The sequence below is a fragment of the Rhamphochromis longiceps genome, linkage group LG6 (assembly GCF_057381845.1).
Source record: "Rhamphochromis longiceps isolate RC_006_pf linkage group LG6, R_longiceps_female_GT1.1, whole genome shotgun sequence".
In the NCBI taxonomy this organism is placed as follows: domain Eukaryota; kingdom Metazoa; phylum Chordata; class Actinopteri; order Cichliformes; family Cichlidae; genus Rhamphochromis; species Rhamphochromis longiceps.
In genome coordinates this window covers 23,122,653-23,141,374 of record NC_140562.1, presented here as the reverse complement: position 1 = coordinate 23,141,374, position 18,722 = coordinate 23,122,653, and the positions used below count along the sequence as shown (strand labels likewise).

Here is an 18,722-nt window from a genome sequence, read left to right as displayed (position 1 = left end):
CTTTTTCATTCCTGCTGTCAGCCTTTTGTCACAAATCACGTCTGACATTTGTCTCCAACCGCTCGACCCTGCATGCACACTCTTCTTCTTCATCTGTTGCTTTGGATGGCTGAACCCAGACATTTAATCTCATCCCGCTTCAATATATCTACTCCTTGCATCTTAACTATCACACCTGTTTCCCTCTCACTGACACACATCTATTATTTTTGCTTCTACTGACTTTCATTTGTCTCTCCAGTGCATACCTCTACCTCTCCAGGCTCTCTTCCACCTGATCACTAATCTCACCATAGAAAGAAACGTCATCTGCAAACATCAAAGTCCACGCAAAAAAGTTGACTCTGTTCATCTGGATGTAGCGTTTCCAGTGGGAGAAACATATCGCCACTCATCCAAGTGACTTCCTCAGTCTCTGAAGAAGTCACTTGGTCAGTAAGAATTTGGGCAATAATACAGTTTTTTGTAATTCTGCCGCTGTAAAATCCCCAAAGTGGTTTTTTAATCAATCAACAACAGACTTTTAGACTGAGTGAGTCTCAAATGTAATTGGGCAAACTAACATTTCTGGACAGTTTTTAACAAATTTGGATAAAAATATGTGCAGACTATGGCTGATTCAAGTCTAGGACCCATGGACATCAGCAACTGAAGCTTAAAGATGAAGTTCAATAAGTAAGATCTGGATTCACTCGTCTGCCTGCATTCTTGGGTGTTTCAGCTGCTGGTCTGTTCTTTACATCACTTTTATTTTCCCACGGTGTCAAATTCAATTCAGTCATCATCACTCTGGTCCAGTCTTTTTGTTGACTGCTTTCTGTGAACCAATGACAAAAAAGTGTCTAGAAACTGGGGTGGGGGTATTATTTACCACAGGACATTGCTGAGGTCCTGTCCTACTTCTTATCTTCATTGGAGTCAACTCTGCTAAATAATCCTGCTAAGCTTATTAGTCACACTCTGCATTTCAATAAATCATGTTTACTTTCTCCAAAGGATCACTCCTCATTGTAATGCTGCTTTTTCTCCTTTGAGATGCTCTGAAAGGCTTTCGCTGCAGCTGCCTACAGCTACTGTTTGTGTGATCCACTGTGGAGGTGTACACATGCATAATTACAAAACCTGTGGCACTGTCCAAGCACTTACGGACTTACCTGGATATATGAGAGACAACAAGGAAAAGCACTTCAGGTTCACTTTTAACCTAAGTTGAGCACTGGACTGTAATATTGCACAGGTCTAATTAATACTGCATTCAGCCCCTTAAGCTCTCGGCAAAATGCTGCGACTGAAGCATACAGTGTTCGAGAGGCAGGCCATCACATACTTGGCTGTGCATGATCACCATGTATTACAGTCCATTACAGAAACGTTTGCTCCAAATACCTCTTTAAAACCATCTACTGTAATCATAACAAGATCATTATCATAGCAATGAAATAAACCCACATCATTAAGCAATCACAGATAGTTGGAAAAACTCCAATGATATTTCTGAGACAGACACAAAATGGAGCAGTTTTCTCATTTGAGTGATTCTGTAACAGCTGAAATGATGGAGATAACCGTCCCATCATTTTTCATTTCTCCTCGGGCTCCAGTTTCTGCTGATTACAGCTGCTCTCGTTTATTCCAGCTGCTATTAAACCACTTAACAGGCACGCTTCATTCAGCTCTGACCGCTACAGGCTAGCATGCGGCGGAGTTTTTTTTCGCTCGTATTGTTTGTGAATGAATTATTTCACATGCTGAGTAATAAAGTCTAAGCTGAAAGGAACAACTGCACCTGAGGCGTTCTGCACACTTTTTTTCTAATTACAGGGATATTAAGTGCAGGAGGAATTATCAAGGTCATATTTTTATGCACGACACTGCTAGAAGCAAAAGAAGGCTCGTAGGAGTTTCTTCTGGTCGCTTAGCAACCTTCGGTTAGGTGACTCGCATTTTTCAGCATTTGACACAGCTGATATAAAAGCACGATCTCACACATCTCCTTAAAGGGCTTTCACAGAGCCTTTAAAGTCACTGGATTCTTTTAGAATTAAACTAAAAATCATCTAATAGGCTGTTAGGGAGACATACATGAGCCAATAAGTCGCTTTGTATCTGTTGACTACGGCTTTCACGTCCACCCTGCTGAACATTCACAGACTGTGATGCTCTTTTTCCACCTCAGACCTGCTCTGTATTTTAGACTCTGAATGAGCTTACTGTTTCACTGCCAGCTTCTCCTCTGAGAGGCAGAAAGGCACAAGAATTGTGTGTGAGTGTGAGAAAGAGGGAGAGGCTAAGCTGCTGACATAAGTAGGTGGTATTCACACAGCCCAGGCAAGGATTTTAAGCCCACAGCATGACCTTCCCTGTCTGATGTTGCCAGGTTTGAGATACGTGACCACAGCTACTGTAACCTTTACAATAGACGAGCAGAAGTGAGTAAAAGAACAGGACATCTTGTGGGCGTTTTTTTGTACATTAAACCAGATGAACGCTCAAGATCAGCCACATCTGAAAACAAAGCCGTTTGGGTAATAAGACTAACTAGTCAAAAACCTACGATGTTTGCATTTACCACTAGAGCACTGCAAAATGAAAGCCAAACAAGGCGATTTTAACAGGTTTCGGTGTGGTGGATATCTTCAGCGGACAAATTGAGTATGCTGAAGGCATTATCTTGGACACAAGGAAACTGTCAGTACTGACATTTTAAAGATCAAAGATTTCTTTGAAATTATTTTTAAAAGAATTCAACAGATTAATGAATAATGAGTAGTTGAAGTGAATAAATGTAGCTGAAAGTAGCAATGAGGGAGGGCAAACAGTTCATGAGGTCAAATTCAAATTCAATTCAAATTCAAATTTTTATTTGTCACACACACACACACACACACACACACAACCATACACAGTATGACATGGGGGTGAAATGCTTGTAGCTGTACAATGCCCGACCATTAAATGACAGAAAAAAAGTTTTACAATATTTACAATTTACAGGTTACTACAAAATTTACAAATTAACTTAGGAATTTACAGTAAAGAATGTGCAAATAGCAGAAGAGATTATAAAGATTATAAAGATTATAAATTATAGGAATTATAGGATTATAGGAAATGTGTGGTGGTGCGTGTGGTGACGTGTGTGAGAGTCCAGTCTTATAGTGACGTGTGTGGGAGAGTCCAGTCCTACACCTGGTTCAGGGCCCGAATAGCCTGGTGGAAGAAGCTCCTCCTCATTCTCTCTGTTTTGGCCTTAAGGGAGCGGAAGCGCTTCCCAGACCTCAACAGTGAGAAGAGTCCATTGTTGGGATGGGAGAGGTCCATCATAATCTTCCTAGCTTTGGACTTGCACCGCTTGGTGTAGATGGACAGCAGGTCAGGGAGCTCTGATTGAATGATGCGTTCGGCTGAGCGCACCACTCTTTGCAGATCTCGTCTGTCCTGCTTGGTGCTGTTCCCAAACCAGGTGCAGATGTTTGCCGTCAGGAAGCTCTCGATGGTGCAGGAGTAGAAGTTCTTGAGCACCTTCAGTGGCAGATGGAAGTCTCTAAGTCTTCTGAGGAAGAAGAGACGCTGACGGGCTTTCTTGACCAGGTGGACAGGTTTGAAAATCTGAGATCTATCCGGTGACTTTTGCAAGGTTGAATTTTAGTGACCACTGAAAAAAAATGTTCTGCCTGTTTTTAAAAAAGAAAACTTTTTCATTAAAGCAAACATTTAATTTTTTTTTCCAATAGAGCTTATGGTTCTGCTTTAGTTCCATTAGTGGTACTTCAGTGTTCAAAGTAAAGCAGTCAGTAAAATTGTATTTTTATTTTCACTGCTTAAAGTGAAGAGGTTGTTTTCGTAGTTACTAGTGCCACAAACGGATCTAAATCAAGTGGACAGAAACTACAGTTTAACACTGTAGATCAAAAAATCCAAGCAATATTTCAACTACATGTTCTTATGTACTTATTCTGTTTGCAGAGCCTTTTTTCCCCTTTCTAATGCTATAATGCATCCAATCCTCCTTTGTTAACATTTGCAAATATTAAAAAGGAAACTAGATGGCATGCATCCTATAAAAGATTTTAGTTTGACAGCTTCTAGTGTGTCAAACTAAAAACAGCACAAATTTTTGGAGTGCACAATAATTCATCCTGGGACTCATTTCAATAAAAGCTCTAAAAATCTGAAAATTAAGCTTTGAGCCATGCTGCGGAAGAGCTCCAAATCATCCTCATCTATCTTCATAAAGCTGTGATTGGCATCCAAGAACTTAGTCTATTTACAGCAGCCGCACTTTAACTAGTTCAAGAAACAGCATGGCAGCTTTATTGAGGGACTGGCAGGATGCTGTAATCTCTACTGCCAATCCAGCTGCTCCCATCCAGCCCTCCATTCAACATGAGCAGCTGACCAGCCCTGGAGGACACTGGTAAATCGCGACAACAGTGGGACAGATGCAGAACACATCTGGTGGTTGGGGGGGGGGGGGGGGGGGGGGGGGGGTATGATGGCAAATTACATTATCAACACAGAGGGAGAGGTGAAGGAAAGGAGGGAAGAGGATGATAAAGCGCTGCCGTGTGCAGTCCAATGTCACTTTCCAACTCAGCACTACTCAGAGCGCCTCAGACCATTTCAGAAATTAAACTAATACTCTGACACTGATGAGCGGTTAAACTAAACACAAGATCTTCATCCAAAATGCAGCACACAAACAAGGAGACTTCGTATTAAAGCAACCTTTCCTTATGCGTTTAGCTGGAGGGAAGACAGCTGCAGCACAGTACTGCAGAAATTGCTGACAGGTAGTAAAATGCAATCATGGAATCACGGGACAATGTTTTTCCAAGGACTGCTGCAGGTACTTCAACACCAACTGTTTTTGTTCCTCATGCAGAGCTTCAAGGAACAGATGAGGCACGTGCCCACATAGACCCCAGGTCAGAGGTCAGCAACCTTTAACACCGAAAAAGCCATTTGGACCCGGTTTCCACGCAAAAGAAAACAGTGGGAGCCGCAAATACTTTTTGACATCTAAAATGACAATAACACTGTATATATTGTTTTTTACCTTTATGCTGTGTGTGAACAACTAAGGTGTGTTGCTTATGAAATCCTTGAAGTGCTACAGAGAAAATTACATTTTATTTATGTAATTGACACATTTTGAACTCTTAATGAAATATAGCAAAAGGAAAGACACCCAGCTGAACTAAAATGATCCATGTAGCAAACAAAAAGTGTTGTGAGCCGCCACCCTTATATCGCCTTTGGGCTTTTGGAGCCTTGACCTGACTTTTAAAAAATAATTGGGAAAAAAAGCACTATGCTGCTAAAAAATGACAAATAGATATTTGCAAAATTCTGCCTAAATATGTATTTTACCTGGTTAATGTGTGTGGCGTGGCGTGGTCTGCAGCGCCGCTGCAGGGGAGGCGACGCACCTGAGCAGCACCTGCAATCAGGCCTCGCCGCCTTTACGTCTGTGCTCTCTATGCTGTTGTGTTGGTATGTGTCGGGCTGTGAGCTGAAAAGCTACAGCCGGCTGTATGTGTATAGCAACCGTGTGTGAAAAGTGGTCAATAAAGAGATGCTAAAAAGCGTGTTCATGGAAACATCGTCGGGTCTGCCGTGATATGTTTACAATGGGACTTCTGCTCCTGAACCTCTGCGCACAGCGTCTGCAAATCGGGGCTGTACAAGTCACTTCAAGTCAAGTCAAGTCAAGTCAAGTCAACTTTATTTGTCAATTCTGCCACATGTACAGGACATACACAGAATAGAAATTGCGTTACTCTCAAACCCTAGTGATTAGAAAAATGCAAATAAAATAATTAAAAAGTAAAAATTTAAATAAATACAATACAATTTTACATATAACAAAAAAAAGCTATGCAATATACAATATTCAAGTAAGAAGGCATAGTGGTGCAAAATAGGCAAATAGTGCAAATGGGGATTTAGTAGTGTACGGTAAGAGATAGTGTAACAACAAAGTCTTATGAGGTCCAATGCTTAAGCAGTCCAATGCTCCACAAAGTGACTGGAGCAGGCCAGTGAGTGCGTCAGAGAGTGAGTGTGTGTGTGTGTGTGACAGAGTTCAGTGAGACCGTGGTGGAGAAGAGGGGAGAGGGGGGCAGAATCGGGAGGGAGTTTAGCTTCCTGACAGCCTGATGGATGAAGCTGTCCTTCAGTCTGCTGGTCCTGGCCTGGAGACTCCGCAGTCTCCTCCCTGACGGCAGCAGCTTGAAGAAGCTTTGCATTGGGTGCGTGGGATCAGCCGCTATGCAAAGGGCTTTTTTAGTGAGACGGGTGCTGTAAATGTCCTGGAGGGAGGGGAGAGAGACACCAATGATCCTCTCTGCAGCTCTCACTATGCGTTGGAGGGTTCTATGGCAGGACGCATTGCAGGCTCCAAACCACACAGTGATGCAGCTCGACAGGATGCTCTCGATGGTGCCTCTGTAGAAAGTGTGCATGATGGGGGCTGGAGCTCCTGCTCTTCTTAGTTTGCGGAGAAAGAAGAGACGCTGCTGTGATTTCTTGGCCAGTGCTGTGGTGTTGTACGTCCAGGAGAGATCCTCTGTGATGTGCACACCCAAGAACTTGGTGCTGCTCACTCTCTCCACAGACGCTCCGTCAATGGTCAGAGGAGCATGTTGGGTGTGCATTCTCCTGAAGTCCACAACAATCTCCTTCGTCTTCTCCACATTCAGAGAGAGATTGTTGTCAGCACACCACGTGGCCAGGCGTCTCACCTCACTTCTGTAGTCGGTCTCATCCCTGTTGCTAATGAGACCCACCACCGTTGTGTCGTCCGCAAACTTGATGAAGAGGTTGGAGCTGTGTGATGGAGTGCAGTCATGGCAAGGCAAGGCAAGTTTATTTGTATAGCACAATTCAACAACAAGGTGATTCAAAGTGCTTTACAGAGACATTAGAAACAAGAACAAATAAAAAGCATGATTTAAAATTGATTAAAACAAGCAAATAAACTAACTAACTAATTAACAAACAAACAAACAAACAAACAAAACAGTATATAAAATCAAAACAGATAAAATCAGAACAGTAGATAAAATCAGTAGTTAAATGTAAGTTTTGAAATTTAAGCTTAAAGTGTGGATTTGGTGCTTTATTCAAATGCAGCTGAGAACAGGTGAGTCTTCAACCTGGATTTAAATAAACTGAGTGTTTCAGCTGATCTGAGGCTTTCTGGGAGTTTGTTCCAGATATAAGGAGCATAAAAGCTGAATGCAGCTTCTCCGTGTCTGGTTCTGACTCTGGGAACTGATAAAAGACCGGATCCAGATGACCTGAGGGATCTGGATGGTTCATACTGGGTCAGGAGGTCATTGATGTATTTTGGTCCTAAACCATTCAGAGCTTTATAGGCCAGCATCAGAACTTTAAAGTCTATCCTCTGACGGACAGGCAGCCAGTGTAAGGACCTCAGAGATGGACTGATGTGGTCCACTTTTTTGGTCTTAGTGAGGACTCGAGCAGCAGAGTTCTGAATGAGCTGTAGTTGTCTGACTGATTTTTTAGGTAGACCTGTAAAGATGCTGTTACAGTAATCAAGCCTACTAAAGATGAATGCATGGACTAGTTTTTCCAGGTCCTGTTGAGACATCAGATCTTTTATCCTTGATATATTCTTGAGGTGATAGTAAGCTGACATGGGTCAGCAGAGTGAAGAGGAGGGGGCTCAGCACACATCCCTGCGGGGCCCCCGTGTTTAAAATGATGGTGCTGGATGTATTACTGCCGACCCGTACTGCTTGAGGTCTTCCGGTGAGGAAATCCAACAGCCAGTTGCACAGTGAGGTGTTGAGCCCCAGCTGGACCAGTTTTTGAGTGAGCTGTTGGGGGATTATAGTGTTGAATGCTGAACTGAAGTCTATGAACAGCATTCGAACATATGAATCTTTTTTGTCCAGGTGTGTGAGTGCTGAGTGGAGTGCAGTGGAGATGGCATCATCGGTTGAGCGGTTGGGCCGATACGCAAACTGGAAGGGGTCCAGGGAGGGGGGCAGGACAGTCTTGATGTGCTGCATGACTAGTCGTTCGAAGCACTTCATCAGGATGGGAGTAAGTGCAACAGGACGGTAGTCATTAAAGCAGGAGGGAGATGACTTTTTTGGAACCGGAATGATTGTGGTGGCTTTAAAACATGTGGGGACGACAGCCTGGATGAGTGATATGTTGAAGATGTCTGTGAAGACATCAGTGAGTTCCACTGCACAGTCTCTCAGTGCACGACCAGGAATGTTGTCAGGACCCGGAGCTTTACGCGCATTGATCCTGCTGAGGGATCTCCTCACGCTGTCCGGGGACAGAGTCATCACCTGGTCACCAGGAGGGGGTGGGGTCTTCTGTGCAGTGGTGCTGTTTCGGACTTCAAAGCGAGCAAAGAAAGTGTTCAGCTCGTTCAGCAGGGGGATAGTACTGTCACAAGTCTGTGGTGGGGGCTTGTAATCTGTGATGGTCTGAATGCCCCGCCACAGGCTCCGTGAGTCTCTGCTGTCTTTGAAGTGATGGGATATTTTCCTGGAGTACTGTCTCTTAGCCTCTCTGATGCCACGGGAAAGGTTGGCCCTAGCTGTCCTCAGGCTTGCCTCGTCTCCATCTCTGAAGGCAACATTCCGAGCTTTCAGCAGCCTGTAGACCTCTCCTGTCATCCATGGTTTTTGATTGGCCCGGACAGTTATGGTTTTCGTGACTGTTACATCCTCAATGCACTTGTTGATGTAGGCTGTAACAGTCACTTTCATCTTTACGCAGGACTGTAAGCTGTCATCTGTGAGGCGTGAGCGGTGTTTGTCTTTAACATAGTTCACGGTGGAGAATGGCTGGATCCAAAGATCCATAATTGGCCTACCTGGGGTTGAAAGTCTTGATAAATGCACGGCGTTTCGGCGGGTATATCGGTTTCCGCGAGTTTGACTCTTATTTTGAGCGATGAAAAAAATAATAGAATATAAATTTATTTTTATATTTATAGAACTACAAGGTAAAAAAGAACTAACATAAAAATAAAAAAAATAAAAATACACGTCAGCTAAATACTTCTAATTTATTTTCCCAAACCACGCGGAGCCGCACTGTAAGGACTAAAGAGCCGCATGCGGCTCCGGAGCCGCAGGTTGCCGACCCCTGCCCCAGGTAGTGCTCAGGCACCTGTGCTTTTAACTTCTTACTTGATAAGTCCCCTTTTTGCAGGTTACTTTTTTTCTATCATCTATTTCACAATTTCGTATGACATTAATGTCAAATTAGAAGCATATGAAGGCCAACAATTATATTTTTATAATTCTGCTAGATCACACAAGCCACATATCCTCTTTTGATTTTTGCTGTCAGCCATATGCCTGCATGCCATCAGAGCACCCTGAGGAACAGCATGATGTCTCTGACCTGCTATTACCCTGCGAAAGCAAGGTTATGATAGCGTTTGGCCAGCAAATATTCAGATGTCAGAAACACCTGCTCGGCATATCCATCTAGAGTCATTCATATCAACTTGCATGGAAGTGACGTTAATCTTACAGATTTGTCATCGTATTTATTGGTTATAGGTGCAGTCAAAAGAGGTCAAAGTTTGTGTGCGAGTCCGTGCGACATCAGTACCAGTATGTTGTGTGTGTGTGTGTCAGACCTGCTACAGAGGGAAAAAGTAGCGTGTATAATTATTTCTCAAATACTTTGCACATTTAGTTAGCTCCAAGAGTGTTTGCCTTAAATATTATTTTAATACATATCTAATCCTTAATTATGATGTGTAATATTTATTTAATATGTAGCACAACAGCAAGAAAGAACAGGTTAAGAAAACAGAAATAAAGATAACTACAGCAGGGCAGCAGCTCTCTTCTGTCCTGGATCAGACCATGCAGCAGTGAAGTCGATGAGGGAGATCAATAAATAAGTATGTAAGCAGGTAAAACCTGTGCTATTGTGTGCAGATTTGTTTTAATATACAAATTCTTATGTGACCTGTTTTTGGCTTTAGCACTTCCACACTCTTTAAAATGTTTTTTTTCCAAATTTTTGGATGGACTGCTGTTTTTCCTTAGCAGGATGTTTAAGGGCACTTAATTGCACTTTTGTATACACCAACCCATTCAGATGTGTTATAAAACTGGAATGTGTTAAACAGCAGAGAACCAGTATATTTCACTTACTGCTGTTTGTGGTTCAGCTCTGCCTCCTTGTTCACCAGGTCCTGCTTGAGATTGGCTAGCATCTCCACGGAGACGTCCACCTGCCGAGAAAGCTCCGAGGCCTTGTCCTCCAGGTCTTGTTTCTCCTGGCTCAGCCGTTCACTCTCCAGCTTGGCCCGCTCCAACTCTGAGCTCTTCCTCTCCAGCTCCGCCTGAAGACGGCCTACACGGGCCGCTATTTTCTGCTCCACCTACAGTCGAGGAGAAAATTTTACCCCCCTGTGTAAAATTTAAAGTGTTTTTTTTTCCAAGAATTTCTAAGCATACTAGTTTTCTTTAGAAAATCAGATCAGAGAACGAAATCATGAAAAAGCATGCCAAAAACAAAAGAAGTCCGTTTACACTGGAGAAAAAAACTTGTTGCAAGAGATGGATATACAAAGTTATCGCAGTGTACCAAAATGTCAATAATTGGAGTGAGAATTATCAAGAGTTACACAGTACAGAACAAGCATTGCAGAGGTAGAAAGTGAAAGAGTTTGAAGACTGGTTAAAAAAAAAAAATACAGTGTCTAAAGACCCCAGATCAACTTCCATAACACTAGTGAATGACTTAGCCAAGTCAGGAATTATAGTCTCAAAGAAGGCAATCACTAGAACCCTGCACAGGAATGGACTGTGAGGTTGCAGACCAAGAAAAACTTCACTTCTGCAGAAGAGACACTTTCAAGCCAGACAGAAATATACTAATTACATACTACTTATGCATATTGGAAGTGCATCCTCTGGTCAGAAGAAAAGAAACTAAAGCTCTTTGGCCGGGGAGATGCTGCTTATGTTTGGAGAAAGAAGGGAGAGGCGTGCAACCCGAAGAACACTGTCCCCTCAGTGAAGCACGGTGGTGGGAGTATAATGCTGTGGGGATGCTCAAGCTCATCAAGGTAAGAGGAATCATGAAGAAAGAAGGAAATGTGAAGAAGTAGACTATTAGAAAATTAGTGAAAAAGCAGCTAATGTCCAAGGACCACTTAAAAAATTCCAAGAAAGTCTGGCTCCTTGGAAGCAAAATATAGAGAAATGAGAGGTGAGTTGTTGCACAGGACTGTTTATGGACACAATTTCCTGATAAAGTTTATTCTGACTCTGTTAGCTTAGTGTATTTACCTCTTCAGACAGCTTCTCCAGCCTCTCATCCAGCTCCAGCCGTTCAAACGCCCGCGCCTTCAGCCTGGCCAGGCCTTCCTCATACGCTGCTTCGACTGCACTGGCTGCTACATTAGCTGCCACCGCTACAGCTGTGCTGGGGTTTCCATGGGGACCCGGATCTGTGGATGTCATGGCTTTTTTCATAAAAATCTCCCCCAGGGGAAACTCCACATTGGGAATATACCGGGCTGCAGTGTTGGAGTTGGCTGGGGTCAAACTCAGGTCGTCTGCACAAGGAAGCTCACGGCAAGGAAAGCGCCGCTCCTTTAAAGCTGAAGGCCGAAGTGGCTCAAAGGGGTCGTTGTTATTGGCGGGTGCGAGCAGAGCTCCCTCAGCCACTAGGGGCAGCAGAGCAGCAGCGTCACATACACTGTTGGATTTGGAGAGGACGTAAAGGGTCTCGTACGTGTGGTTGTACTCCAGGTGGGCACGCAACGACGACAGGCTTCGGAAGCGCTTGTGCTCCCCGCAGCGAGGACAGCGGTATGGCAGGTCCAAAGATGCCATTCCGTGCAGTAACTGCCGGAGGAGGGGGGGGCGCTCACGCAGCACAACGGTAGCGCCAGTCTGAGGGCACTGAGCTCGAGCACCTGACAGATCCTCTCATGGTGAGAACAGGGCAACTACTGGACATCAGCAGGAGAGAAGAGCCAGGTCAGTCACATGACCGCACTGGGTGGCAACATTCAGCTGGTCGTCTCATTTCATCTGCCATGGTTGCCTTTCCTAAGGTCCTAAAGAGAGGACGAAAATACAAGTTAAAGTTTGTTGGTTTCATACAAGTATAATTCTAACATATACTGAGATAAAGTCACTCAAAGGCAAAAATCAAGTCAACTAAATAGATGCCAAGAAGCAGAGCACAAAGCTAAAGCTAAACCACCTGCCAAAATATACAAGGGAAAAAAAACAACGTGCCTTTTCCAGCAACACTACACGGCTTTTCCCTGCGACAGGGCCACATAAAACTCCCATTTGACAAAAAAAAAAAACAACATTTTATTTACAATAGAGAAATGAACACAAATCAGTTGTTTAATCTGAGACATGAAAAATACTGGCTCATTTTGAATTTGATGATAGCAACACATCTCTAGGAAGACAGGGATGGGGTAACAAAAGTAGGTGACGCTAAAAAGAAACAGCTGGAGGAAAATTTTGCAAGTAATTAGGTTAACTGGCAACAGGTCAGTAACATGACAGAGCATCTTTTCCCAGCAGCAGAAGTGGGCTGAGATATAAAATACTATGTCTATATGAAGAAGAATTTTAATATCTCATCATCTACAGTACGTAATACAAACAACAGACTGAGAGAATCTGGAGAAATCTCTGTGCACAAAGCAGGCTTGAAAATCAAATATTGGATGTCTGTGATCTTTGGGCCCTCACGTGGCACTGCATTAACAATACGCATGATTCTGTCATGGAAATCATTGCATGGGATGAGCAAGACTTCCAGAAGCCACCATCTGTGAACACAGTTCACTGTGCCACTCACAAACGCAGGCAAAATCAAAGAAGAAGCTATGTGTGAACATGATTTATCTTCTGCGTTTAAAGCAGGCAAAGTGGAAACGTTTTCTGTGGTCAGACAATTCAAAACCTCAAATTCTTTTTTGGAAAACATGGATGCTATGTCCTCCAGACCAAAGAAGACAGAGATCATCTAGTTAACAGTGCTCAGTTCAAAAGCATCTCTGGAGATATGAGGAGCATCGGTGTTTATGAAATTGGCAGCCTAAACATCTGGAAAGGTGCCATCAGTGCTTTAAGGTATACACAGGTTTTACAGCAACATACACTCCCATCCAGACAACATCACTTTCAGGGAAGGCCTTGTATATTTTAGAGAGAAGATGTTAAACTACATACTGCATCTATTACAACAGCATGACTTTATAATAGAAGAACCCGGGTGCTGAAATGGCCTGCCTGCAGTCCAGATCTTTCACTGAAAGCAGAAAACATTTGGAGAATCTTAAAATTTAAAGAAAATACCACAAAGAAGACCCAGGACTGTTGAGCAGCTAGATTTTAATGTCCTAATGTGAATAAAATATGGGGTTATGAGATCTGCAAAACATTACATTCTGTTTTTATTTATATTTTACCCAACTTCTCTGGAATTGGGGTTGAAAATCCTGGTTATTGTTACATTTAGCTAATCTTTATTACAATATTAGAGAACAGTTTTCCTAATGTCCTCACCACAGGCCTCTCAATATTTACTACTCCAGCTGTCTGATCACTGAAGAAATCAAAGCCTGTCTCTCTCAGCTGGATTCATAATCCATGAGTTTAGCCGTCAAGAAACCTGAAACCTTTACTTCACCAAGGATTAAAAAGCAAGCTCTTGCACTTGTACTCGGGGAATGGTGGGGAAATGGAAATGGATCCATTAGTGAGAGTGCTTATTAGTGCCAAGGTCATTTTCCAGTCTTAGTCTAAGAGGTCAGACTGGATAAGGCTAAATCCTTTACAAAGGGATCTGGTAACCCACAGTAGTAAAGAAAAAAACCCTGATATCTGTTTTCAGAGTAACGGCCCTCATAGATAATGAAGACAAGAAGAGAACATGTAAATGCATAGCAAAACTTTTCCTTGGATGCATTTCTGGGTAAAAAAAAAACAAAACAAAAACAAAACAAAAAACAAACACAGTTGCATTCAGAAACTGAAGTTAACTTAAGATATTCAAAATTATTTTTTGATTACTTTTTCCCATTTGCTATTCAGATGCAGAGCTGTGTGGGTCACTGCAAGAACAGTGAATTAGGTTTTTTTTTAATTCAATTACCCAGAACTTGAAGCCCCTGATGAAATAAAAATTCAGCACACCATCCTTTTCTGGTTTCCCTGAATCAGCTTCTCTAATTACTGTAAAGCTCAGTGTTCTGCTCAAGTCTTAGACACAAGTGCACTGACAAACAATACTGAGTTCTTCACTCTGAGCCTACACAGCTACTAAATAATATCTGTAGCAAGGTCTCATTTAGAGTCAAGTCCTGCTGTGATTCATTGTCTTAATAAGAAATTCAGTAAACTCATGTTCTTGGATGTATTTGTTTGCTACATTTTATTTTATAAAACTTGTTTAAAAAAAACAGTGCTTAAGACTTCAGTCACATAGAGCCTAGCAACCACCAGTTGCTAGGAAAAAATTAATATTCCCTGAGCAGTTGGTGAGTAGCTGCTGAAGGTTGCCAACAGTCACTGCGGTTGCTAAAGTCAGGCCAGGGATCCCCTGGTAACCACCGGTTAACTTCCACTCTTTGATTTGCTGCTTTCTGTTGCTAGGTGAAACTCCTCACAAAGAGGTATGCAGTGTTGTACTAAAAACCTCCTCACGACTGCAGACTGCCACAATCACCCACAAATATGCACAGAAATCAGCAACTTGAAAAAGTGCGACAGAAAACCAGAAACAGACCGTTTGCAATCAAAGTCAAAGGTGCACCTTTTAAAACATGGGCGAGGGAACTCCAGGCCTCGAGGGCCAGTTTCCTGCAGGTTTTAGACGTATCCTTGATCCAACACAGCTGATTCAAATTGCTAAATTACCTCCTCAACATGTCTTGAAGTTCTCAAGAGACCTGGTAATGAACTAATTGATTCAGGTGTGTTGGCTCAGGGTGATATCTAAAGCCTGCAGGACACTGGCCCTTGAGGCCTGGAGTTGCCCACCCCTGTTTTAAAACATGTCAGTTTCACCAGTATGGCACACCCTTTACTTTGACAGCAATCACTTCTTATTTTGCTAAGTTTTACAATCGCTATATGGTTAGTCAGTGAGCATTTGCAGACAAGCTGGCATCTTCCATGCAAATCACAGGCAAACACAACAACCTACGAGCAAGCAAAGCAATCAAAAGGTTTTTTTGATCCCTCTCTGTGATCAATTTACAACTGCCAGTAGCCACTCGTCAACCAGTCAGAAATACATTTTTCCCTAGCAACCAGAGATAACCAGGGTCTCTAGACCCCTGTGACTGAAGCCTAAGCCTGATGCTTCCTTACATATAAAAGAATTATTCCCAGCTTTTTCAATTTAAGACTGTTTAAAAGGATCTGTATCAGACTGCTGCATCCCATTTGCTGCTGCACTGAACGCCACTCCCCTCAGCCACACAAAGCCCACTGGAGACACGGCGGTAGGCGATGCCTTTTTCGGTCACACTTTCCAAACCATTACCAATCTGTAAATTTGCAGCCTAGAAATAAACCAGTCATAGTTCCAATCCCAATCATTACAGAGCATATCTTTATTAGGAGTTGTGCTCATCCAAAGGTGAACATTTCCAGGCAGACTGCGATTTATAAATATTATATTGTCTATTGTGTGTTGGTGTTTTTGGCTTTAGTGTGTACTCATGTGTGTACTTTTAGTAATGATCCTGAGGAATCTCCATAAATCACACCCAAGGGTATTTTTTAGGAAATGTTTCCGTATTGACAAGAAAATCAAACTAGCATCATTACATGTGGAATTTATTAATGGTATCAGTTTAAATACTGGGTAGTGTATTATCTGCATTTTCAACATAGCACAAGCTACTTTCTACTATAAGGCAGAGTAGTGTTTCAAAGCCATAGAAAGCTCATGCTTGAAGCAGGGATTGTTTTACCAGGTAGTTCCCACCAAACCAGCCTGTTCTCATTCCCAGGAGTCACGTACTTCCAGTCTGTCAAAGGCAGTGGGGTCTCACAGATTTGACAATGTGTCCTCTGGGACTGGTGCCATAACACAGTCGTTATGCATCAAGAGGCACATTTTAACCCAAACCACAATCTTTTCCTAAACCTTGCCAAGTAGTTTTTAGCTCCTAAATCTAACTAACAAGTGAGAGTAAAAACCAACACTGGCACTTGAACTGGAACCAACTCTCAGAGATCTCCTATCTCTCAGAAACTTCTACAACAGCTATTAATGAGTGAAGCAGCAGGCACTGGAAGCACAATCACAAATCCCAGATGCAGACCATTCTTCACAGTGGGCTCATACACTGGAAATCCCCAGAAGTCGCACAGACTGTTATTAGACGTCTGGTAAGGCTGGATCAGGGAGTGTACTGGCAACGCGTCCCCATTTATTAAAGGAGGAGGATTTCACAGACACAGTCACTGCACTGCAGTGAGCAGGCATTCCCATCTGCTTAAAATTACTCAGTGAGGTATTTAAACAGGCAGGAAAAGGAAGGAAGCGAAGCTGCTTTTAGCCACATGTCACATCCTGTCAGTGGAGCTCAGCTGAAACATTGAAAAGAAATGCATTTAATTTTCTTTATTGTGGAGTACTGAATAGCAGACATTAGAAATACAAAATAGAAACTATTGGGAAGATAATGTATGATTTACTTTACTTCATATGCACAGAAAGCATATTCAGGCCTCAATAAATGGACATCATTGAAGAAACACAGTCACCTTATGACATCAAACAGAGTAAAGATATAAAAATGTATTTGTTTGCTTTAAAGTAGGTGGTAGCAGTTCAGATTTTAACTCATCAGCTCCACTTCAGTGACCATCAGTAACAACAAAAAGCCATCGGTCCCATCAGATCAGCTATCCCATCTGCCTCAAACATTTTGCAACCTTTAACTGCCAACTGAAAGGCTGTGTGGCCAAACACAGATCAGCTTTACAAGCTGTCCTTTAAAAGTAGAAGCACTAGAAATGTTAGGGAACGCTTTATGATAGCTTACGTTCTCGTAACTGCACTGATCACATCTGCAAAAACCTCAAAGCTACAATTGTATTTCAGTACTATTTTGGGATTCGAGCATATTCAGAATGGCTCCATAATAATGATCCCACAGAGAAGCCACGCAGAGAGTGCATTACTCAGCATCAAGCAGCACAGTAAGCTTGTGTACGGTATTTACAACAATCATATTTACAGTCATACTTTCACAAAATCTTTGGTTTTACCCTCACAAAGGGTAGAGAGACACAGACAGATCACACATCCTAAACAGCAATTAATTCCTAATAAAAGTTAATAATGTAGAAATTTTTTTTAAAAAACCTGCCGATATGTAAATGTGGTTAAATTCATCTTATTATTGTGCATTTAGACAGTTCATTAAACAGTTGAGTTAAAAGCAAAGGCTCCAAGCCTAAATGTACTTCCAGAAGGGTTAGTTTTCACAACTATATTACCGGCCGCTTCATTAGTTATTGATAGTTATGGTCACTGATAGCTCAGGCACAGTGCGGTGGCCTGCTGCTGTGTCCCATCTGCTTCAAGGTTTGACAGATTGTGCATTCAGAAATGCTACATACCTTGAGTAGAATGGCACTATACCAAGTCCAGTCCATTTACCATTTATATTATAAATATATATTTCGATTCAACAGTCACTTCAAGGTACTTTATACTGTAAGGCCTTGAGACTACAATAAACAGAGAGAAAACCCCAAAAGTCAGACAATGATCAATCACTTGGTGACAGTGGGAAGGAAAAACTCCTTTTTTTTTTTTACAGGAGAACTCTGGCAGAACTAAGCCAATTTTAATTTAGCGAGGCATCATTTCCACAAGCTTATGCAGCGTCACAACATTTGAGAGAGTCGCTCAATTTTTATAAATTAAATTCTTTGAGTTGGTGACTTTTCTTTTGGCCAGGCATTGTATTTACAGTTTACTTAGTCAAATATAATAAGTTCTAATTAGAACTCACAGTTATTCCATATTTACAGTACATAATAATGTACAAATATCAGTAAAAAAATCAATTCAAGTTACAACCAACACTGGTGCGATGGGACCACAAATATACCCTTTACTGGCAGTTTTGCATTTCTTTATTGAGTAATTCAAATGAAGAGATTTAATGAAAAGCTACTTTTTAAAGGGCTTTTTGCTGGGAAACAGTAACAATCTCATTGTTAAACCCACAGAAGCTTTCAGACAGTCAAACAAGACGCAAAATAAGTCCAGTCAACAATCTATAAACCTATGACCTATTTGAGTGTAAGAGGGAGGACTTCATTTTGTGGTCCTGTACAACAAGGTCAAAGACTGAAAGTTATGGTATTAGGCATAAATAACTCTTTATTCATTGCTGTTTGCATTGGGGTGGTAATCTGAAGTCAGGGTTTGTTTAAAAGTGAAACGTGGTCTACCCTCCCACGGGGATTCTGCACATCAAGCAAGATGTCAAAGGTGAAAAGAGTCCAATTCAAAGAGAAGATAGAGATAGATATAAAGATATAGAAAAGTAATAATAAAGAATAAGAAATCTATCAGGACACACAGAGGTGTGAGGGTGAGTGAGAACAGGGCAGATAGAGGGAGTGAAAGTGTTTCTCAGCAGAAGAGGCGATAACAGGTTTTAATACTGAACTAATCTGCAGACT

The 18,722-nt window shown here is 42.0% G+C and overlaps 1 protein-coding gene across 1 annotated transcript in view; it reads right to left on the bottom strand.

Annotated features, from left to right (window-relative positions):
• The window catches only part of fbxo41 (F-box protein 41), a 73,481-nt gene that overhangs the window by 43,672 nt on the left and 11,087 nt on the right, over positions 1–18,722 (bottom strand). Inside the window, exons 3-4 of the mRNA XM_085409779.1 lie at positions 11,316–12,091; positions 10,173–10,402 (exon numbers count right to left, since the gene is read on the bottom strand). Coding sequence (XP_085265905.1) covers positions 10,173–10,402; positions 11,316–11,864 — 779 coding nt within the window. The 5' untranslated portion in view covers positions 11,865–12,091. The remainder of the gene's footprint in view (positions 1–10,172; positions 10,403–11,315; positions 12,092–18,722) is intronic.